Raw genomic sequence first — 24,127 nt, 5'->3', positions numbered from 1 at the left:
GATCAGTTTGATTCTTCTGAGGTTTGTTCTAAGTTTTATGATAGACCAGGAGCAGCCTTTACTCTAGGGTTAATATCCCCACTGCTGAGTTAATGACCACTTTCTCTGAGCACCTTCTCTGAGGCCGATTGTATTAGATTTTTTTTTTCAAGACGGAGTTTCGCTCTTGTTGCCTAGGCTGGAGTGCAATGGCGTGATCTCAGCTCACTGAAACCTCCGCCTCCCCGGTTCAAGTGATTCTTCCGCCTCAGCCTCCCGAGTAGCTGGGATTACAGGCACCCACCACCATGCCCGGCTAATTTTGTATTTTTAGTAGAGACAGGGTTTCTCCACGTTGGTTAGGCTAGTCTCGAACTCCCGAACTCAGGTGATCCGCCAGCCTCGGCTTCCCAAAGTGCTCGGGTTACAGGCATGAGCCACTGTGCCCAGCCTTGATCTTTCAAATCTGTGGAATGTTTCACAATTCCCTGCCCTTCAGGAACTCCAATAAGTGTTTGGCCTACTGCTTTTGGGTGGACCTTTTCCAGGCCTCATCGAGTTTTATCCCATATATGTGCAGACAGAACTCAGCCGGACTCACAAGGGCCCCTGTGGAAAGCTACAGAGCTTTCTCCATGGAGCTCCCTCTTCTTAGTACTCCATCCTGCAAATTCTGGCCTCTGCTGTACTTTGCTATCTTTCTTTTCAACTCAGTCAAACGCTCAGTTGGGTAACCCCTTTCTGTGCTATAGCCTGAAAACTGCCACCTGGCTGGAGCAATTGTAGGACTCACCTTCACTGGTTTCCTTTCTTTCAAAGTACACAGTCTTGTGCTGTCTCTTATACAAGATCTGAAAACAATTATTTCATGTTTTGTGCAATTTTCTATTTATAAAGAGAAGGTAATTTCTGTAACAGTTGATCCTTCATAGGCAGAAGCAGAAGTGTATGTTCTTGGACAGTCTTTGTTGTCAAGGCTGGAGTGCAGTGGCAGTCACAGATCACTGCAGCCTTGAACTCCTGGGCTAGAGCGATCCTCCCATCTCAGCCTCCCAAGTAGCTGGGACTACAAGTGCGTACCACCATGCCTGGCTAATTTTTTTTTTTTTTTTTGTAAAGGTAGGGTCTCGCTATGTTGACCAGGCAGATCTCAAACTCCTGGGCTCAAGTTAGCCTCTTGCCTCGGCCTCCCAAAGTGCTGAGATTACAGGCGTGAGTCACTGTGCCTAGCTTATGTTATTCTTAATTCTTGCATAATATTCTAGTTTATTTCATCTTGCTCCCAATGATACAGTAGGTTAAGTCCAATCAGGAGACAGAAAACCACACAGTAATTTGAAAATTTTAATAAAGGGAGTTATCAACTAGGAGCAAGTGACTGACTATAGAAGGGGTAGAAAGTGTTATATATTACAGGAACAGCATATATAGGGAGTAGTCACTACTGCTAGGGCTGAGGCAAAGTACCCAAAGGAAGCAATAAATTTGGAATAGTCCCGTCCCCTCCAGGGCTGAGATCCAAACCATGTTGGAGGAGTTGTGGACATGACCAACTGGACGGTAGTGGTCTAATGAGCTGCTGCAGGCTAATGCTGGCAATGGGTGCTGGTGGAACTCACTGGAAAATTGTCTCAGTGACACAGGTGTGGAAGCAGTCTGCAGTGGAGCCACTGATACTTGACAGGGTGAGTGCCACTAGAAGTCCCCACACATGCCATTGGCAGCCTTGAACAGAATCAGGAATAGACACACACTGGAACTAGGAAGAGAAAGCCCTTCCTCTTGTAGTATCCTCCGAAGGCCCTCTACTGACAAAATGTTAGCATTCCACTAACAAGGAAGAAATGCTTAAAGGGCCCAGCTTCATTATGGTAGAGCAAGCAATAAATGGTGGATTTGGAACTAAAAGGCAATAAATAACTGGCATAATGTACATTCAGATTTTTTCCCAATTTTTATCACCATAAACAATGCTGTGATTGTTAAAATTTCTGGCCCCAGGCTTGTGGTAGTGCCACGGAGATGGCAGGAGCTGGAGGTGGAGCAGGAACTTGCAGTGAAGGTGGAGAGCGCCCACGCACATCCATCCTACCCTTGGCCAGCAGAATGGATGGTGGGGCCTGGGGCCTGAAGACAACTCCCTGACCACTGAAGCTTTTTGTGGCAGTAGGCATGGGTGTGATGGATGGCAAGACAGGGCTGTTCCGAGGTCTGAGCCTCCAACTGATGTGACCCCTCTCCTTTGTAATGGGGGCAGCAGGAAGGTTTTCCCTCCAGATGAAAACAAGCAGGTTTCCAATAAGGACGGATATGAAGACTTCTCTGAAGCAAGCAGTGAAGGAGACCTCCTAGGGGATGATGATGCAGTGTGTGTCCTGTATGTTGGCCCACCGCCTGCATGCCATCTCAATGTGCTGCATGGTCTAATTTGTGGGATGGGAGGTCAAGTACAGTGGTGTGCTGAGCTCCACTGAGAAGATTTTCAAAGAGGAAGGGCTGCTGGGATTCTTTGTTGGCTTGATCCTTCATCTCCCGGGTGAAGTAGTTTTCTTGTGAGGCTATAACCTGCTGGCCCACTTTTATCAATGACTGCAGGGGCCATTGAAAATAATATGCTGAGAATAGATAAGGCTCAAGGACAGTATCTCTAGCTAGTTGCACTTTCAATGAACTCCAGTAGTCAAGGACAGTATCTTTAGTTGAACTTTTAATGAACTCTAGTAGGCGCCAAGAAGGCAGACAAAATAAGAAAGAACTTAAGAGACAAGGAACTAAGCAGTAGGTTATATCTGGGTGCAGAAAGTTTGTTTTGCACTGTGTTATTTTTGCTGACGTGGAATTTATGGAGTATAAATAAAGTGAGGCGGAGGCTCTAGGCGCGGCCGCCATGTTCTCTGTTTGTCTTTGTCTCTTGTGTCTGTTCATTCTCCACCACCCCCGGCACGGGCCTCAGTAAATGACTACCTGGTAGATGACAGCATGAGTGACACCTAGGGGGGCTGAGAAATGACCAGAATTGGGGTTCCCAGTTAGGCCAGGCCCTGTCCATCCAGAGCTACATCAAGTTTGTGATGGAGATTGCAGTGAGCATGCTGACCTCCCCTTTCCTGCTGGTTGGCAGCCTCATGGCTGTGAACAACTGTGGGCCGCAGGCTGGGCTCTCGCCTTACTCACTGGTGTTCAAATCCTGGATTTACTGCTGTAAGAAGAGCAGGGCCAGCTCTTATGAGGCTCCAGCCTGCTTTTCCACCAAGTGTCATCAGGATCATGCTTTGACCTGGAGCAACCTGAGTCATCTTCAAAAAAAACACGCTGTCTCAACCTGGCCCCATGGGTGAGGCCTGATTATCTCAGGACACCTGCAAGATGACTCCAACACAGCAACAACCAGATGTGCTCCAGCCCAGCTGGGCTTCAGTTTCCATATTTGTCATGTGTTTGTCCAGATGTGGGGTCAGATGGGGGTGGGGCTGCACCCTGGGGATTAGATCACCTGCCAAACCTGGGGGAGGTGGGGGCTAGGTAGGGAATTGGCAGAATCCCCATACTTCCCAGATTTGCTGAGTCTGCCTTGTTCAGAGGGCCAGAGAATGGCTTTTGGAGGCCCAGATTGGATGGGGAAAGGCTAACCAGGTCAGATCCCACCCCTGTCCAACCCCCTAGTTGGTCCAGCTCCTATCTTGCAGCTCACTGAAAGCACCATTCTTCTGCACAAGGCCACTATCATGTTTCAGCCTGTGCTAGGAGGCAAATGTTAGGCTCTGCCTTTATTTTTCTCAATACTTCTTTTGATACAAGGGCAGTACCTTCCTCTGAATAGGCAATCATGTGATTAGTCAGAATGTGTCCCCCTCATCTAATGTTCATGTATTTACTGGTGATGCCTTGTGTGCAGGATAAATACCCAGAGGTTAGGCAGATCAGTGACTGTAGTCCTACCTAGTTTAAAAGTCCATAAGGCCAGGCGTGGTGGCTCACGCCTATAATCCCAGCACTTTGGGAGGCCGAAGTGGGTGGATCACTTGAGGTCAGGAGTTTGAGACCAGACTGGTCAACATATAGTGAAATGCCATGTCTACTAAAAATATGAAAAAGATCAGCTGGGCGTGGTGGTGGGCACCTATAATCCCAGCTACTCGGGAGGCTGAGGCAGGAGAATCTTGTGAACCCAGGAGGTAGAGGTTGCAGTGAGTTGAGATTACACCACTGCACTCCAGCCTGGGTGGCACAGTGGGACTCCGTCTCAAAAAAAAAAAAAGTTGATGGTAAGATTTGACCCTATCTCCTGCAAATAAATGTATTGGTGGTGAAATAATTTTTTTTTCCAACAAATTTCTAATCATGGCCAATTTTTTTCTTGTTAACCAGGGAAGCAAAAAGATGACAAGAAAGTATGCAAAGTTCAGGCTGGGCGCAGGGGCTCACACCTGTAATCCCAGCACTTTGGGAGACAGAGGTGGGTGAATCACCTGAAGTCAGAAATTCTAGACCAGCCTGGCCAACATGGCAAAACCCCATCTCTACTAAAAATACAAAAATTAGCCAGGCGTGGTAGTGCATGCCTGTAATCCCAGTTACTCAGGAGGCTGAGGTTGCAGCGAGCCAAGATTGTGCCACTGCATTCCAGCCTGGGTAACAAAGGAAACTCTGCCTCAAAAAAAAAAAAAAAAAAAAAAAAAAAAAGAGCATGCAAATTTAGACACAGTAAGAAAATGCAGAGGCTGTATAAAATCCTTACAGGCCCAGTGTAGTGGCTTAGGCCTGTCATCTCAGCACTCTGGGAGGAGGAGGCAGGAGGATCACCTGAGGCCAGGAGTTCCAGCTCAGCCTGGCAAATATGGGGAAACCCTGTCTCTACTAAACACACAAAAAATAGCCGGGCATGGTGGCAGGCGCCTGTAATCCCAGCTACTTGGGAGGCGGAGGCATGAGAATCGCTGGAACCTGGGAGGTGGAGGTTGAAATGAGCAGAGACTGCAGCACTGCACTCCAGCCTGGGCGACAGTGGAGACTCTATCTCAAAAAATAATGATAAAATAAAATAAAATAAAATAAAATAAAATAAAATCCTTACAAAAAGAATTAGCTTAAGAAAAATTGCAGTTTTAATTCACAAGGTCATAAAAGCATAGGTTGTTACAAAGGATATTTGAGGATGACCTGAGATGCAAAATTGCTGTCAGTGAACACAACAGTTAAGTTCCATACATTTAAGAAGTATATGATAGGCTGGGTGTGGTGGCTCACGCCTGTAATCCTAGCACTTTGGGAGGCAGAGGTGGGTGGATAACCTGACATCAGGAGTTTGAAACCAGCCTGACCAACATGGTGAAACCCTGCCTCTACTAAAAATTCAAAAATTAGCCGGGCGTATTGGTACACACCTGTAATCTCAGCTTCTTGGGAGGCTAAAACAGGAGAATCATTTGAGCCCAGGAGGCAGAGGTTGCAGTGAGCTAAGATCGTGCCACTGCACTCTAGCCAGGGTAACAGAGCAAGACTCCATCTCAAAAAAAAAAAAGGGGGGTATGTAAGAATATATATATGTGTGATATTTGGAATAACAAGGTTTCGTCCCCTAACAATATGTCTCATAGGGCCAATAATCATGAAAGCAACAAAGGGTATAAATAGAGATCAGAGGTAGAGCACCAAAAACACAAGTTCTAATTTTAGACAAGACATTTTTGTGTTTTTTCTAAAACTTACAAAGATGCAGCATATGTTTGGGACATTTCCCCCCTTTTAACATTATTAACATCTTTGTACATATATCCTGAGTACTTTTATTTCTGTAAGACAGATTCCCAACGTGGCATTATAGGATCAAAGGTCTACAAGACTACTCTGCCCAAAGGTTGTAGCAAATTATGCTCCCACCAACGATGCCTGGGGTCTAGAACACTTCAGTAAATCTACAAACATTCCAGAAATTGGACACAAAACAAACTGTATACGTGACTATGTATACAGGGGCAGGTCTATATCTTCAATAATTACACTATTCAATAATTATACTAGGCACTGGGAATATAGAGATGAATGAGATTCAACCCCTATTTGCCAGGGCCTTACAGTATTTGAGGACAGAAAGAGGAGTGGAAATGGAGGTAGACAGGTACAACAGTATAATAAAATACTCCTGGCAGGTAAGGCATGAGGCAAGGAAGAACACAATGTACTTGGGGAAGAGTGAATGTTTCAATCTAATTGGATTATAGGATCTAACAGCACCAGTTTCAGGAGATGAGGGTAGCCTGGTGGTCAGGATGGAAGTCAAGGGAGAGGCTTTAAAAAAAAAAGCCAATGTCTGTACTATACAGCCTTTCTCTTGTAACTGCATAGCAATATAGGCACATAATTCAGACTTCTGTAGACTTTTTTTTTTTTGATGGAATCTCACTCTGTTGCCCAGGCTAGAATGCAGTGGCAAGATTTCGGCTCACTGCAACCTCCGCCTCCCAGATTCAAGCAATTCTCCCTGCCTCAGCCTCCTAAATAGCTGAGATTACAGGTGCCTGCCACCATGTCCCGCTAATTTTTGTATTTTTAGCAAAGATGAGGTTTCGCCATGTTGGCCAGGCTGGTCTTGAACTCCTGACCTCAGGTGATATGCCAGCCTGGGCGTTCCAACATCCTGGGATTACAGGCATGAGCCACCACACCTGGCTGGTTTCCTAGACTATTATTAATCACAAAGTGTCATCACAATTTCACACACAGTGAGAGGCAGTATAACACACAGCTTAGGAAGATAGTCTTTGACATCATCTTCTGCAGTAACTTAACCTTAGTCTTTGGTTTTCCAATCTGTAAAATGGAGACAATTATACACATATCCTATATTTCACATTTAAGTTCTTTTGAAATAGGTGTGTTAAAGTCAGTATGTGTTTAATTTTGTAGTCTTCTTCTCCCCCCAAAAGCTATCATTAATATATCTCTTATTCAACAGAATCTCAGAAACATGGAAAATAGGTAATATAACAATAAACCACAGTTTTCTTATCAGTAAAACTGAGGTAATAATTCTATCCAGGTCATAGGGTCTTAGGAAGATGAATAGAGTTAAAGCACATAAAACTCTTAGCAATGTACCCTTCACAAAGGAAACACTACTCACACATACACACACATTCACTCACACTCTATCTGGCATAAAGTGTGTATAGTGACTAGACCAGAAGAGAATTGAAGGTTTGGCTGGAAGGCCTCTTCCATAAAAGACTCTTTCATAAAAGATGGAACAATCTTGCCCTGGCCTTGCTGCTAATGGGTATTTTTTTCCTTATAACACGGATTTCTGGCAGGATCTATTAGAACTTGCAGCCCCTGGCAGTTCTGTTTCAAGGTTGGTTAGATCTGGCTGAGATGCACTTAACAGCCCTTCTAACAACTTTTCTCTGTAATCTTCCTCCTACGTTGTCTTCTGGCCTACTCTTGCCCCATACTGCTGCTTCTTCACAACACCGCAGAGTTACTAATATTTTTTTAAAACTCAGTCACATCATGTCACTGTTCTGTTCGAAACCTCCCAGTGGCTTTCTCTTTCTCCCAGATTAAAAGCCTGAGAAAGGAAGAGGCAGGCCCTGACATCTGAGAGCTGGTCTGACACAGCTAGACTTCAGGGTTGTTAGAAGCTGGACTGATGCTCACAGCTTGGCCCAGTTATTCTTCTGTGGGACATAATCTCACAGAACACCAACATGAGACAAGTTCAGTCAGACTAAAAAAAGTGAGACACAATGAGGCCATTTCAAAATTTTGTCTAAGAGACAGAGCAAGGTCACTGCAAGCCATGAAATATAAAAATGTTCTTCTCTATTATGAGTGACTGCTGCTTCTTTACCAAGTATAGCTTTATCTGCATTCTAGTCTGTCCATCTTACAGACAATACTGATTCAGATAGTCTCAGAAACGTCCCTGCTTTCTGACAGCACCCAATCCAGGGTGAAGCCTGGCTTTCTTGAGCCCTCCTGCAAATCGCCCACATTCTGTAATAAGTTCTCTCTCTCACCAAGCTGTCCCAATGGTTCTCCACAGCACCTGCTTCCTCACTGCAAGAACTATTAATAATGAACTCAACTTGTTTAAGTACAGGTGTGTTCCTGATGGTCTCTGGCTGGAGGGCATGGACAGGCCACAATCCTTACAATTGTCTACAAAGCCCACGTGGTTCTTGGATTTCATCGCCCATCAGAATCATCTGGAAGACTTGTTAAAAGAGAACTGCTGGTCCCCAACCCCAGAGTCTGTGATTGAATAAAGCTGGGGTGAGGTCTTAGACTCTGCACTTCTTTTTTTTTTTGAGACGGAGTCTGGCCCTGTGGCCCAGGCTGGAGTGCAGTGGCGCCATCTCGGCTCACTGCAAGCTCCGCCTCCTGGTTTCACGCCATTCTCCTGCCTCAGCCTCCTGAGTAGCTGGGACTACAGGCGCCTGTCAACACGCCCGGCTAATTTTCTGTATTTTTAGTACGGGCGAGGTTTCACTGTGTTAGTCATGATGGTCTCGATCTCCTGACCTCGTGATCCGCCCGCCTTGGCCTCCCAAAGTGCTGGAATGACAGGCGTGAACCACCGCGCCCGGCAGACCCTGCACTTCCAACAACTCCCAGAATCTGAGGCTGCAGGTCTGGAGATCACACTAAAAGACTCACTTCTCTAAACCATTTGTTCCTCCCTCTTGTTTCCCTGACTTAGCCTCCTTGTCTCTACTCCTGTCTTACTTCATTCTACTCCAGCCACACTGGCCTTCTTGCTGTGTTGAGCCTCCCTCTGCACATGCCTGTCTTAGGCTTCTGCTTTGTCTGCACTCTGATTCGTAACACTTACTCCCTCACCCCTCAGAACTACCCCAATCTCCTTACCCTTTTATGAATTTATTCTCCACAACACATAATCAACCTTCTGACACGCTGAATAATTTACTTATTACATTTATTGTTTTGCTCTCCCTCTGCTAATAAAGGAATGACACCCTTAAGACAGCAGCTATCTGAGTGTATTTTGTTCACCGCTGTATCCTGAGACCTGGAAAAGTAGCTGGCAAGTAGTAGATGCTCAATAAATACTTTCTGAATGAATGTTCCTTCCAGCTTTTCAGCTGCTTCTCCTGAGTCAGGGCAACGCTCCCTTCAGATCTTCCTATAAATACAATCTCCCTCCTATACGCCCAACCTCTTGACAATTACAATATCCAGCTCCTGACTTTTCGCTTCAGTGGCTCATGCCAGGGATACAGGGAAGGTAAGTCAGTCACGGGTCAAGGAGACCAAATAATACCAGAAAATTACTGTACCCTGCATCTCTTCTTCGCCCACCTTCTCCAAATCACCTTATTCACCCACCTCCCTCCTCTCGTTTTCCAACTTTTTCGTTCACCTGGCTGTCTCCTCTCTTTGACCACCAACATTGTTATGGCACCCCTAAAAATATTAAAAAACAAACCCTCGCCCCGTGCTGCGCCACCCTGATGCTGTGGCTCCGCTTCTCCGACAAGGATCCTCCTGACTTTGTTTCTCCTTTCTACTCCCTGAAATTTTGCTTCTGAAATTCCATTACCGCCTCCTTCCTAAATTCAACTGCAATTTTTCGGTCTTGCTCTTTCCTGATACACTGCGGAATTTAACACATCTGTCTGGAAACTCTTCAAGAACACCGCGTGTTGCTTCTACCTCCTTTAGAGATTCTACTCCGGTCCTTCCTAGTCTTCTCTTCATAAGTGTCCCCAAGTTTCCTTCCAGGAAGATGGGTCGTGGTTTCCTTGACACCAACGCATTTCTGGCCGTGCCCTCGTCACTTGCCCACTCCGGGGTCAAGAAGCAGGTACCTCGGATTCCGGGCGCAGCCGGGGCTGAACCCGTGCTTTGAATGCGGGTGGAGTTTTCAGTCTGGGAAGAGGCGGAGCCTTGGACCGCCGGGAAGTTTGGTCCTCAGCGGCTTCCGTCCTGCAGCAAGTCCGGAACAAGGCCCGGAGGCTGGGGTCGTGGGATCTGGCTCGGGACGGGGCTGGAGATGGAGTTCGACTGCGAGGGCCTGAGACGGCAGCTTGGCAAGGTGCGGGCAGTCCGCAGGGCCAGGTCTGGGTCCTCAGGGTCTTGAGGGGGGGGGTTCCTCTGCCTTTGGCCAGGTTGCCTCCGTTTTGCGTTTCCCGGCTTGTAGTGGGGCTTGGAGCGGGGGCAGCTGGCTATGGGGAGCGGCCCCAGGGTGCCTGAGGGGACCTGGATTCTGATTTCTCCCGCAACTCCGAGGTTTCCCAACCTCCACCTGGTGCGAGCCCTCCTCATACCCCCAGCTTCACTGACTTCAAACAGCTCGCAGCACACGCCTAACCACGCCTTTCTGTCTGCTGAAATGGTCTGCCTTTTTTTTCTTTTTTCTTGAATTGCAAAGCTCATCCTTTGTAAGACCCAACTCAGTCACTCCCTGGAAGATTGAATCAACCCTTCTGTTTTCAAAGATATCGATTATCACATTGTGGAGTAATTATGTATTTACAAACCTTACTCTTGCTGTGAGCCCCTTTGACTGCAAAGATTGTGCTTTTGTATTCCCTTCATCTAGCGACTGTGTTTGACAACAACATAAGTACTGAATAACTGTTCTGTGAATGAAAGAACTGAGTAGATTTAGGGATGAAGACAGAGCTTGAAGGCCCTGGAGAGATCTTAATGTTGGAAGGTTGGGGAGTAGGCGGGCCGACCTAGAAATCTGACCTATATTTCCGAGACCTGACTAGCCTGAGTTTCCGGTGTGCAATCTGAGGAAATCACCACCAATTTTCTAGTTAAGAAAACTAGTTTTCACCAGTTTCCTAGTTAAGGTTTTGTTTTGTTTTGTTTTCTTTGACAGAGTCTTGCTCTGTCGCCCAGGCTGGAGTGCAGTGGCGCGATCTCGGCTCACTGCAACCTCCACCTCCCAGGTTCAAGCCGATTCTCGTGCCTCGGCCTCCCAAGTAGCTGGGACTACAGGCGCGCGCCACCATGCCTGGCTAATTTTTGTATTTTAGTAGAGATGGATTTTTCCCCATGTTGGCCAGTCTGGTCTTGAACTCCTGACCTCAAGTGATCCACCCGCCTGAGCCTCCCAAAGTGGTGGAATTACAGGTATGAACCACCGTACCCGGCCTTAAGTAATTCTTAATGCGTCTTAAGACTTCCTAATGCGGAAACCATAGTTTGTGCCATTTTTGTTAACTTGCTTCTTTCCTTGTTGGGGCAGTTTACATATCCGTGGGAGGTTTTGAAGCCCTAAGATTGAAATTGTTTATATAAGTGACTTGAAGGAATTTATCTACTGCGACAGGTGCAGATCTTGTAGGAAGAGTAAGTATCGTAATGCTTAGGGTTACTACGCTTTCTTGTCTCCTCTTCAGAGCACATGAAATTAAAGAACCATTCAAGTTTTATTTTTTTTTTTTTTTTTTTTTAGGACGGATCTTGCTCTGTCCGCCCGGCTGGAGTGGCGTGCTGGAACTCAGCTCACTGCAAGCTCGCCTCCCGGTTTACGCCATTCTCCTCCACCGCCTAGCCTCCCGAGTAGCTGGGACTACAGGCCGCCCCGCCACCGTCGCCCGCTATTGTTTTTTGTATTTTTAGTAGAGACGGGGTTTCACCGTGTTAGCAAGGATGGTCTCGATCTCCTTGACCTCGTGAATCCGCCATCTCCGGCCTCCCAAAGTGCTGGGAATTCAAGGCCTGAGCTCACCGCGCCCGGCCAGAGCCAGAACCATTCAAGTTTTAATGTGCAGAGGATGATGGATTGTCCGATGGGAAGAATTGTTCAAGTTAAGATTCAAGCATAGAACATATTTTTGGTGGAACTGGAATGAAGGAAAAGAAGAGAGACAATGGTTTTTTCAAGGGTGAGAGTAGAATAGTAGAGGACTTTCTTTTTTCCGTCAGTGCATAGCATAGAGTCTGGCACATAGATAACTACTTCTTTCTTCCTCTTCCTTCTTCTTCCTCTTCTTCTTCCTCTTCCTCTTCCTCCTCTTCCTCTTCTTCCTCCTCCTCTTCCTCCTCCTCTTCCTCCTCCTCTTCTTCCTCTTCTTCTTCTTCGACGGAGTCTCGCTCTGTCAGCCAGGCTGGAGTGCAGTGGCGCGATCTCTGCTCACTGCAATCCCCGCCTTCTGGGTTCAAGCTATTCTGGGTCCTGGCTAATTTTTTTTTTTTTTTTTTTTTTTTGTATTTTTAGTAGAGATGAGGTTTCATCATATTGGCCAGGCTGGGGTAGCTTATTATTAATAAGTATTTGTTGGCCGTATAAATTAAGGAAACCAATCAGAAACAAGTCAGTCCAGCAAATATTTGAGGTTCCCTGACCATTCATTGCAGTAGGTAAATAATATCATTTAATATCTAGAAATAGTTTTAATCTGGGCACCGTTACTCATGCCTGTAGTCCCCACTAATTGAGAGGCTGAGGCAGGAGAACAGCTTGAGCCCTGGAGTTTGAGTATGCAGAGAGCTATGATTGTGTCACTGCTTGCCAGCCTGGGAGATAGGACGAGACCCTGTCTCTAAACATAGAAATAAATTTAAGGCCAGGCGCCGTGGCTCATGCCTGTAATCCCAACACTTTGGGAGGCCGAGGCATGTGGGTCACCTGAGGCCAGGAGTTCGAGATCAGCCTGTCCAACATGGTGAAACCCCATCTCTACTAAAAATACAAAAAAATAAGCCAGGCATGGTGGCACACACCTGTAATCCCACCTACTTGGGAGGCTGAAGCAGGAGAATCGCTTGAACCTGAGAGGCAGAGTTTGCAGTAACCCCAGGTTGTGCCACTGCACTCCAGCCTGGGCAACAGAGGGAGACTCCATCTCAAAAAAATAAAAAATAAATGAATTTAAAATTTTTAAAAACTTAAGAAATAATTTCGTTGTGGAAAAATCGATGGAGAAATGATCAGTACATTAAAAAATTAAGCAACTACGGAGAAAGTAAAAAATCTTATTAAATAGATATCCCAATTTCGTAGATGTGAAGATTGTCAGTTCTCCCCAAATTGATCTATAGGGTCAATGCAGTTCTTGGAAACTTCAAACTGATTCTAAAATTCATGTAGAAGAGCAGAAGGCCAAGGATAACCTTGACATTACTATGGAAAAAGAATAGATATGAGGGCTGGGCGTGGTGTGGCTCATGCCTGTAATCCCAGCACTTGGGAGGCTGAGGTGGGTGGGTCACTTGAGGTCAGGAGTTCGAGACCAGCCTGGCCAACATGGTGAAACCTCCTGTCCACTAAAAGATATAAAAATTGGGCGTGGTGGTGGGCACCTGTAGCGCCAGCCACTTGGGAGGCTGAGGCAGGAGAATCGCTTGAACCCAGGAGGCAGAGGTTGCAGTGAGCTGAGAATGCACCACTGCGCCCCAGCCTGAGCCACAGAGCAATACTCTGTCTCAAAAAAAAAAAAAAGAAGAAGAAGAAAGAAAGAATAGATGATAGATTTGAGGACTTGCTCTACCAAATATCAGTACTGGCAAGTAAAATTTAGTGTGGCATTGGTGTGGAATAGACTAACCAGTGAAACAGACTAAAGGCCTAGAATCGTAGTCATACATGTTTGGAAATGCAATATAAAACAGAAGACATTGCAGATAACTGGCGAAAGGAGAATGCAGAGAAAAGTGAATATCCACATGGGAAAAATGAAATTGTACCTTGTATTCCTACCTTACACCAAACATAAAAATTTCCAGTGGATTAAAGACCTAAATGTAAAAGACAACTTTAAAACCTAAAAATATAAATGGTATAGGCTCAGAATATGCAAACCGTTTTAAAATAATACACAAGTAAGAGACAAATCCAACTATATTAAAATTAAGAACAGAAGACACTGTGAAGAAGGTGAAGAGGCAGCCAGGTACGGTGGCTCACACCTGTAATCTCAGAACTTTGGGAGGCCAAGACAAACAGATCTGTTGAGTCCAGTAGTTATGGCAAGACCCTATCTCAGTTTTTTAAAAAAGAAAGTGAAGAGGCAAGATACAAACTTAGAGAAGCTATCTGTAGCACACATAACTGACAAAGTGTTGATATCTAAAATATATAAAGCATGCCTACAAATCAATATTAAAACCAATAAATAGGCCAGGCGTGGTGGCACACACCCATAATCCCAGCACTTTGGGAGACTGAGGTGGACAGATCACAAGGTCAGGAATTCGAGACCAGCCTGGCCAACATAATGAAACCCTGTCTCTACTAAAAATACAAAAATTAGCTGCGCATGGTGGCTTGTGCCTGTAGTCCCAGCTACTCAGGAGGCTGAGGCAGGAGAATCACTTGAACCTGGGAGGTGGAGGTTGTGGTGAACCGAGATCATGCCACTGCACTCCAGCCTGGGCAACAGAGTGAGACTCCGTTTCAAAAAAACAGAAAACAAACAAACAGTAAATAGAGAATTGGGCAAAATATATAAATGAGCATTTTTTTAAAAACAGGAACAAAATCACTAATCACATTTCAATTGTTAGTAGCCACATGTGGTTTGTGGCTATCATATTGGACAATATATATATAGATTATTTCCATTATGGCAGGAAGCTTTGTCATACAGTTCTGTATCGTAAGTGGGTGGGTCAATTCACCAGTACTTATTATTCTTCAAAAAGTGTGTGCTTTTTCTTTTTTTAAAAAAAGATAGAGTCTTGCTGTATCTCCCAGGCTGGAGTACAATGGCACTATCATAGCTTACTGCAGCCTCAAACTCTTGGGCTCAAGTGATTCTCCTGTCTCAGCTTCTGGAGGTAGCTAGGACCACAGGTAACATCACCACATCTGGCCAATTTTATTTTATTTTGTAGAGGCAGTGTCTTGCTATGTTGCCCAGGCTGGTCTCGAACTGCTGACCTCAAGTGATCCTCCGTCCTTGACTGTCCAAAAAGCTGGGATTACAGATGTGAGCCACCATGCCCAGCCACATAAGTATATTCCTTCATTTATATTAAGTGTTACATTTAGAGAAATTACCACATAAGTATATTCCTTCATTTATATTAAGTGTTACATTTAGAGAAATTACCTAGTTCCCTAATTCCTATTTTCTGCTCCTCCAGCTGAGTTATGTCAGAGAGGCAACTTAACCTAGATTTGCTCACTCATAAAATGCTAATACGGCGGTGGCTCATACCTGTAATCTCAACACTTTGGGAGGCTGAGGCAGGCGGATCACCTGAAGTCAGGAGTTCAAGATCAGCCTGACCAACATGGAGAAACCTCGTCTCTACTAAAAATACAAAATTAGCTGGGTGTGGTGGTGCATACCTGTAATCCCAGCTACTTGGGAGGCTGAGGCAGGAGAATCACTTGAAGCTGGGAGGTGGAGGTTGCGGTGAGCCAAGATTGCGCCATTGCACTCCAGCCTGAGCAACAAGAGTGAAACTCCGTCTCAAAAAAAAAAAAAAAAAGTAATACTGGACTTGTTCTATAAGATTCCTTCCTGCTAAAAATTTCTTTGATACTACAAAGTATTATTATTCTTCAGTGTGTCCTACATTTGAGCAAAGTCATATAAGAATACTCTTGAAATATCAGTCTTCTGGGCCAAGTGCGGTGGCTCATGCCTGTAATCCCAGCACTTTGGGAGGCCGAGGCAGGTGGATCACCTGAGGTCAAGAGTTCTTGGCCAACATGATAAAACTCCATCTCCACTAAAAATACAAAAAAGCCAGACATGGTGGCTGGTGCCTGTAATCCCAGCTACTTGGGAGGCTCAGGCAGGAGAATTGCTTGAACCCGGGAGGCGGAGGTTGCAGTGAGCCAAAATAGCACCACTGCACTCCAGCCTGGGCAACAAGAGTGAAACTCAGTTAAAAAAAAAAAAAAAAACTGGGCATGATGGCTCACATCTGTAATCCCAGCACTTTGGGAGGCCGAGGCAGATGGCTCACTTAAGCTCAGGAGTTCGAGACCAGCCTGGCCAACTTGGTGAAACCCAGTTTCTAGTAAAGATAAAAATTAGCCAGGTGTGGTGGTGCGCACCTGTAATCCCAGCTACTCAAGAGGCTGAGGCAGGAGAATTGCTTGAACCCGGGAGATGGAGGTTACAGTGAGCCGAGTTCATGCCATTGCACTGCACTCTGGGTGACAGGGTGAGACTGCCTCTCAGAAAAAAGAGAAAAGAAATATCAGTCTTCTGAATACACTGTAGTACAGCAGGCAAATTTAAAATTTTATTAAACTCAATTTTCAGTCTTAATAATTTTATAACCATATTTAGAATCTCTTGGATCACTTTCTTCTTTAGTGAAGTACTTGTACCCTTTAAGCACATGGCACTGCTTGAGGCACATTTCTTGAGAGAATGTTATGCAGAATTTTTAGTGGTGAGGACCAGTATGAAATCTGTCTTAATATTACACTAAGAAGATACGCTGTTTAATATGTAGTGAAAATAAGGCTGGGTGTGGTGGCTCACACCTGTAATCTCAGCACTTTGGGAGGGTGAAGCAGGTAGATCCCTTGAGCCCAAGAGTTCAAGACTAGCCTTGGCAACATGGTGAAACCCCATCTCTATGAAAAATACCAAAACATTATCCAGGCATGGTGGCACACACCTGATTGTGCCACTGCACTCCAGCCTGGGTGACATAGTGAGACCCTGTCTCCAAAAAAAAAAAAAAGTTAATATTTTCCTTGGGACAGATAAAATAGGTCCTTTTTGGCAAGGTAGGGGGGTGTCAAAACAAAACAACAAATGAAATATTTAATAGTAACATTTGGGTTTTTAAGTCCCGAGAAGAGTGCTTTTGCTGCCTTTGAGAAACTTGTGTAGCAGTTTTGCAATTAAATCAATTCTAGTGTAGCCTTATATAGCTATTAATAATCATGTTCTCCAGTGATTTTAAGGATGTAAAAAATGGTGGAAAATGAAGCAAATTGTATTTGTTGATAATATGTATATTCCAGGTGACAACAATGCAGCCTTTTGTACATTTGTGTAGTGTTTGGAGTTGAGGTGACTTCATTCAGTTTTGTTTACACTGAATCATGGGCACTGAATCTAGGACTCACTTTGCCCAGCAGACTAAACAAGTCTGTTTTAGTTAATGCTAATCATTTCTTAGTTTTGATGCTCAATGCTGTGGATCGTATTTACTTTCTATGTCTACTCTACTCATATAAATCTGCCTATTTCCTAACTCCTATCCAAAAAACATTATCAAAGGCATACCCTGTACTAAGTACTGTGAAGAGATAGAACAATGAGTGAAAGACGGTTCCTGCTCTCGAGTTGTTTATAGTTAGACTTCTCTTCTAGCAAATTCTTCCCCATCTTAGAATGACCTTCCCTTTTCCCCCTAATTTTCTTTTTTTTTTTTTTTTTGGGACAGAGTCTGGCTCTGTCGCTAGAGTGCAGCGAGGTGATCCCAGCTCACTGCAACCTCCACCTCCCCGGTTCAAATGATTCTCCTGCCTCAGCCTCCCGAGTAGCTGGGATTACAGGTGCATGCCACCACGCCTGGCTAATTTTTGTATTTTTCGTTGAGACAGGATTTCACCATGTTGGCCAGTCTGTTCTCGAACTCCTGACCTCAAGTGATTTGCCTGCCTTGGCCTCCCAGTGTGCTGGGATTACAGGTTTAACCACTAATCTTCTATACCATTCTAGATTCTAGGCTGAAATGTGGATTCAACTTCTCCAGAGGCCTTTCTGTAACTTAGATGTTCTTTGTGTCAATTTGTAGTTTCCTGCCTATACTTACTGTTGTATACATATTTTGTTTATTATCTCACTTTTACGTATGTTAATTGTAAGACCTTCATACACACCTGTTGAAGTTGGTAGGCAGTAGAGCTATATCTTTTTTTTTTTTTTTTTGAGATGGAGTTTCGCTCTTGTTGCCCAGGCTGGAGTGCAGTGGCACGATCTTGGCTCACTGCAACCTCCGCCTCCTGGGTTTAAGTTATTCTCCTGCCTTAGCCTCGCAAGTAGCTGGGATTACAGGCATCTGCCACCACACCCAGCTAATTTTGTATTTTTAGTGGAGATGGGGTTTCACCATGTTGGTCAGGCTAGTCTTGAACTCCTGACTTCAGGTGATCCACCCACCTTAGCTTCCCAAAGTGCTGGGATTACAGGCATGAGCCACCGCGCCCGGCAAGCTGTATCTTTTTTGCAGGCAAACAGCTTAAGGCTCTGAGAGAGGAAACAGGATCCACTAGCAATCCTCTTCCATTTTCTCCCAAACTCCCACAATCCTAGGTATCCACCAGTCTACTTTGTGTTTCTATGTATTTGCCGGTTCAGGATATTGCATATACATGGAATCATAAAATATGTAGCCTTTGTGTCTCATTTCTTTTATTTTTAATTTTTCTTTTTTTTTTTTTTGTCTGGGAAGCACAGGCTCTGGCCAAGACCAGAGGCAGGCACTTCCTATGTCTGTTTTCTTTCACTTAGCATAGCATTTTTAAGGTTCATCCATGTTGTAGCATGTATTAGCACTTTATTCCTTTTTGTGGTTGAATATTTCATTTTATGGATATGCCACATTTTATTTATCCATTCATTAGTTAATGGACATTTGGACTGTTTTCACTTTTTGGCTAGTATTAACAATGCTGGTATGAACAGTCGTATACAAGTTTTTGTGTAGATACCTGTTTTCATTTTTCTTGGGTGTATACCGAGAAGTGGAATTGCTCAGTCATGTGGTAACCCTGACTCTGTGTTGAATCTTTTGAAGAACTACCAGGCTGTTTCCCAAAGCAGCTGCATCATTTTGCCACTGGCAGTGGTATATGTGTGAGAGTTCTGATTTCTTTACATCCTCTCCAACACTTGTTATTTTCTCCTTTTGGTTATAGCCTGTCTTTTGATTATAGTATGAATCCACCAGCTGGTTTGTTCTTTTTCCTGATTGTTTTGGTTATTCTGGGTCCCTTGAATTTCCATATGAATTTTAGAGTCTGTACATCTTTGCCAAAAAAAAAAAGGGGCAGCTGGGCTTTTGATAGGGACTGTGTTGAATCTGTTGAGGAAAATTGTCATCTTAACAATACTATCTTCAAATCCATGAACAAGGGATGCTTTCCATTTACTTTGCTCTATTTTATTTTTTTCAATAATGTTCTGTAGTTTTCAGAGTCGAAGTTTTGTACCCTGTTACATTTATTCCTAAATATTTTATTCTTTTTGATGCCATTGTAAAAGGAACTGTTGTCTCAAATACATTTTCAGAATGGTAAACTCTTAATATACTTATTTTCTTTCATTTAAACCTCACCACAGCGTAAAAGGTAAGTATTATTTATTTTTGTAGATGAGAAAATAAGCTTAAATAATTTAAATGATTTTGCCCACAAGACAACCAAGTTAGTATCTCTGAGAAGACATCTGGATAAATGAAGAGGCAGTTCACACACCTGACTACAAAACCTTGCATGATTTTGTTTTCCATTTGAAACCCAGCAAGCAGTGCCAGGAAGGTGGGAGGGGAAAGTCGAGGTGTCTCAAGTGAATGAGTCATACCAAAAAGACAGTTGGATCTTGAATGGTGGTGAGAGGGGTGATTCATTCTGCCTTCTCTCTCTGGAGGTATTTAGAGGCAGTTTGATTTAGAGATTAAAGACCCTGGTCCTGGATTTGAGCTCCGGCTTCACTATTTAACTTGCTATTGGACTCAGCAAGTTACTTTGATTCTCTAGCTTTCGTTTTCTTCTGCTGCTGCTATAGAGCAGTTGTAAAGTCCTCCCTACCTCGTAGGGGTGTTGTTAAAAAGATTAAATCAAATACCATTCAAGTTTGTAAAGCTCAGAGCTCAGGGCCTAGTACACGCTAAATTGTCAGTTAAATGTTAACTGCAGGCCAGGCGTGGTAGCTCACTCCTGTAACCACAGCACTTTGAGAGGCCGAGGCCCGTGGATCACGAAGTCAGGAGTTTGAGACCAGCCTGACCAACATGGCGAAACCCTGCCTCTACTAAAAGTACAAAAAATTAGCCAGGCGTGGTGGCACATGCCTGTAATCCCAGCAACTCGGGAGGCTGAGGCAGGAGAATCGCTTAAACCCAGGAGATGGAGGTTGCAGTGAGCCGAGATCCCACCACTGCATTCCAACCTGGGCAACAGAGCGATACTCTGTCTCAAAAAAAAAAAAAAAGTTAACTGCAATTATTCTTTTATAAGCTTTATTCTTACTCCATGCTTATTTTTCTCTTTTCAGTACAAGTTCAGGGACCTAACTGTGGAAGAACTAAAGAATGTAAATGTATTTTTCCCACATTTCAAATATTCCATGGACACCTATGGTAAGAATCATATCCTCTCGTTTAAATGCTGCATTATTTGAACTACTAATTTTTGGTCCTAAAGAGCTGCAAAATTGTAATTTCTTGTTTTCTCTTTTATATTCTGATTTTCAGCTATACTTTATAAACTGCAATTTCTGAGAAAGCTTAAATTAATACAGTGTATCTTGTATTAGTTTTCTATTGCTGCTGTAACAAACTACCACAAACTTAGTGGCTTTAAAAAACACACATTTACTGTGTTATAATTCTGTAGGGCAAGAAGTCCAACACAAATTTCTATAGCTTAGAAAGTGAACTAGAGGTTTGACTTGGCTAAAATCCAGCTGTCAACTGCCTTTGTTTCTGGAGGCTCTGGGAGATAATCTGTTTCCTTGCTTTTTTCAGTTTCTAGAGGTCACCCACATTCTTGGTTTCTGTGTCTTCAAAGCCAGCAGTGTTGCCTGTTCTACATTCTTCTGTAATCAAATCGCCCGTCTGACCACAGGTGGGAAGATTCTCTGCTTTTTTTTTTTTTTTTTTTTGTTTTTTTTTGAGACAGAGTTCCGCTCTGTCCGCCGAGGCTCAATCTGTAGTGGCGCAGTCTCAGCTCGACTGCAGCTCCGCCTCCGCGTTCACGAGCGCATTCTCCGCTGCCTCAGCCTCCCGACGTAGGGACTGGCGATCACAGGGTCTGCCGCTGCCACCACCGGATGCCCAGCTAATTTTTGTATACATTTACGTAGATACGGGGTTCCCTTGTTAGCCAGCCAGGATGGTCTCAATCTCCTGACCTTGTGATCCACCCGCCTCAGCCTCCCAAAGTGCTGGGATTATAGGTGTGAGCCATCACATTCGGCCAGATTCTCTACTTTTAAGGACCAATGTGATTAGATTTGACCCATCCCAGTAATACAGGATAATTTCTTCATCTCAGACTCCTTAATTTTTTTAAGATTAGCCAAGTGATCAGAGTCACTAATCACATCTAAAAAGTCCCTTTGCCAAGTAAGGTGACATATTCACAGGTTCCACGGGTTGGATATGGACATCCTTGGAGGACCTTATTCCGCCTATCATATATATGGTTGATTCTAAATTATTAACAGTTTTAGTTATCCTGTTCACTTAATAGTAAGAATTTAGTTATCTAAGAAATATTTTACTTTATTCTTTTTTTTTTTTTGAGACAGAGTCTTGCTCTGTTGCCCAGGCTGGAGTGCAGTGGCACGATCTCAGCTCACTGCAATCTCTGCCCCCTAGGTTTGAGCAATTCTCCTGCTTCAGCCTTCCGAGTAGCTGGGATTACAGGCATGCACCACCACTCCTGGCTAATTTTTGTGTTTTTAGTAGAGATGGGGTTTCGCCATGTTGGCCAGGCTGGTCTCAAACTCCTGACCTCAGGATGATCCTCCTGCCTCTGCCTCCCAAAGTGTTGGGATTACAGGTGTGAGCCACCCCTCCCGGTCTATTAGCTTTCAAAAATTTCTGACTACAGCCTACAGTTGGAAGTATATTTTATATCATGATCCCATATGCACATAACTAAATACTGTGTCCACTTTGACATTATCTGTTCCATCCCATTTTTAAAATTTTAATTTAATTAATTAATTAATTAATTTTGAGATAGAGCCTCATTCTGTTGCCCAGGCTGGAGTACAGTGGTGTGATCCCAGCTTACTGCAACCTCTGCCTCATGGGTTGAAGCAATTCTCCTGCCTCAGCCTCCTGAGTAGCTAGAATTACAGATGCATGCCACCACGCCCAGATAATTTTTATATTTTTAGTAAAGTTGGGGTTTTGCTATGTTGGCCAGGCTGGTCTCAATATCCTGGCCTCAAGTGATCTGCTCGCCTTGGCCTCCCAAATTGTTGGGATTACAGGTGTGAGCCACTGTGCCCGGCCCCATTTTATTCCACTTAAAAATAAATACTGAACTAGCGCAGGAACAGAAAACCAAATACCGCATGTTCTCACTTATAAGTGGGAGCTAGGCAGGGCGCGGTGGCTCAAGTCTGTAATCCCAGCACTTTGGGAGGCTGAGGCAGGTAGATCACAGGGTCAGGAGATCGAGACCATCCTGACCAACATGGTGAAACCCCGTCTCTACTAAAATACAAAAAAATTAGCTGGGCATGGTGATGTCCACCTGTCGTCCCAGCTACTCGGAAGGCTGAGGCAGGGGAATCGCTTAAACCCAGGAGGTGGAGTTTGCAGTGAGCTGAGATCGCGCCACTGCACTCCAAGCCTGGCAACAGAGCGAGACTCCGTCTCAATAAATAAATAAATAAATGGAAGCTAAATGATGAGAACTCATAAACACAAAGAAGGAAACAAGAGACTAGGGTCTACTTGAGGATGGAACATGGGAGGGGAGAAAGGAGTAGAAAAGATAACTTGGAAACTGGGCCTCATACTTAGGTGATGAAATAAATCTGCACAACAAACCCCCACAATATCAGTTTACCTATGTAACAAACCTTCACATGTACCCCCAAACCTAAAATATAAATTGTTTTAAAAATTATGTATCATATTAATAAAGTAAACATGCCAAAATAAATAAATAAATGCAAATGCTTGTTAAAATTCAAGACCCAAGAATTAGTCAAAATTCACATTTTCAAAAACTGCTTTATTCTGCATGTGTATATTTTAAATTTCAGTTAGATTAAGAAAATGTTCAAATAAATTCAGATTATATAAATTCAGATTTATATAATAGACATCTTGAGGAGTTATTGAAGTGTTTTGTTTTTGTTTTTGTTTTTTTTTTGAGATGGAGTCTCGCTCTGTTGCCTAGGCGGGAGTGCAGTGGTGCAATCTCGGCTCACTGCAACCTCTGCCTCCCGGGTTCAAGCGATTCTTCTGCCTCAGCCTCTCGAGTAGCTGGGACTTCAGGCGCCTGCCACCACACCTGGCTAATATTTTGTGTTTTTAGTAGAGATAGAGTTTCACTGTGTTAGCCAGGATGGTCTTGATCTCCTGACCTCATGATCCGCATGCCTCGGCCTCCCAAAGTGCTGGAGTTACAGGTGTGAGCCACCGCACCTGGCCTATTGAAGTATTGATTAGCACAATAGCATAGGCTTACATATGTGGCACATAATTGTATATGTGGAAGAAATTATTAGATTCTAGGCTGGGCGAGGTGGCTCACACCTGTAATCCCAGCACTATGGAAGGCCGAGGCAGGTGGATCACTTGAGGCCAGGAGTTTGAGACCAGCCTGGCCAACATGATGAAACCCTGTTTCTACTAAAAATACAAAAAAATAGCTCGGTATGGTGGCATGCACCTGTAATCCCAGCTACTCAGGAGGCTGAGCAGGAGAATTGCTTGAACCGGGAGACGGAGGTTGCAGTGAGCCGAGATTGGTCCACCGCACTCCAGCATGGGCAACCAAGTGAGACCCTCTCTCTCTCAAAAAAGAAATTATTAGATTCTGATTCATCAGTGACTGGTCTCTTGATTAGCACCTAGTTATTTGGTGCTATATAAGTGCCTGGAATGAGGGATATAATAGCTACTGTTTATTGAATGCCAGATATTCTTCCAAATGTTTTATCTACATCATCATTATTATTATTATTTTTGATACAGAGTCTTGCTCTGTTACCCGGGCTGGAGTGCAGTGGCATAATCTCGGCTCACTGCAACCTCCACCTCCTGGGTTTAAGTGATTCTGCTATCTCAGCCTCCTGAGTAGTGAAGGGGTGGCCTGCCCCGCCACACTTGTGGGCGTTTCTCATTAGGTGGAACGAGAGACTTGAGAAAAGAAATGAGACACAGAGACAAAACATAGAGAAAGCAAAAGTGGGCCCAGGGGACCGGCGCTCAGCATACAGCGTTCCCTCAGTATTTATTGATCATTATCTTTACCATCTTAGAAAAAGGAAAGTGG

General features: G+C 44.2%; 1 protein-coding gene and 1 pseudogene across 7 annotated transcripts in view; both read left to right on the top strand.

Annotated features, from left to right (window-relative positions):
* Nucleotides 1–1,846: 1,846 nt before the first annotated feature.
* LOC108519031 (mitochondrial carrier homolog 1-like) lies at nucleotides 1,847–9,850 on the top strand (annotated as a pseudogene).
* A 57-nt stretch (nucleotides 9,851–9,907) lies between these two features.
* Nucleotides 9,908–24,127, top strand: part of UEVLD (UEV and lactate/malate dehyrogenase domains) — a 72,989-nt gene continuing 58,769 nt past the window's right edge. For 4 of the 7 annotated variants that reach the window (XR_001882592.1, XM_017858121.1, XM_017858112.1 and 1 more), the window contains exons 1-2: nucleotides 9,908–10,036; nucleotides 20,157–20,241. Coding sequence is in view for 3 of the 7 variants with exons in the window: in XM_017858121.1 (XP_017713610.1) it covers nucleotides 9,995–10,036; nucleotides 20,157–20,241 (127 nt within the window). In the remaining 4 variants the exon portion in view is untranslated. Of the gene's footprint in view, nucleotides 10,037–20,156; nucleotides 20,242–24,127 lie in introns of those variants that run through there. The other 3 variants (XM_017858139.1, XM_017858128.1, XM_017858122.1) reach the window with 2 other exon arrangements.

The sequence above is a fragment of the Rhinopithecus bieti genome, unplaced genomic scaffold, assembly GCF_001698545.2.
Source record: "Rhinopithecus bieti isolate Rb0 unplaced genomic scaffold, ASM169854v2 scaffold_2350, whole genome shotgun sequence".
Lineage (NCBI taxonomy): Eukaryota > Metazoa > Chordata > Mammalia > Primates > Cercopithecidae > Rhinopithecus > Rhinopithecus bieti.
Note: the sequence above shows the minus strand (reverse complement) of the source record. Positions and strands in the feature narration are given on the sequence as shown.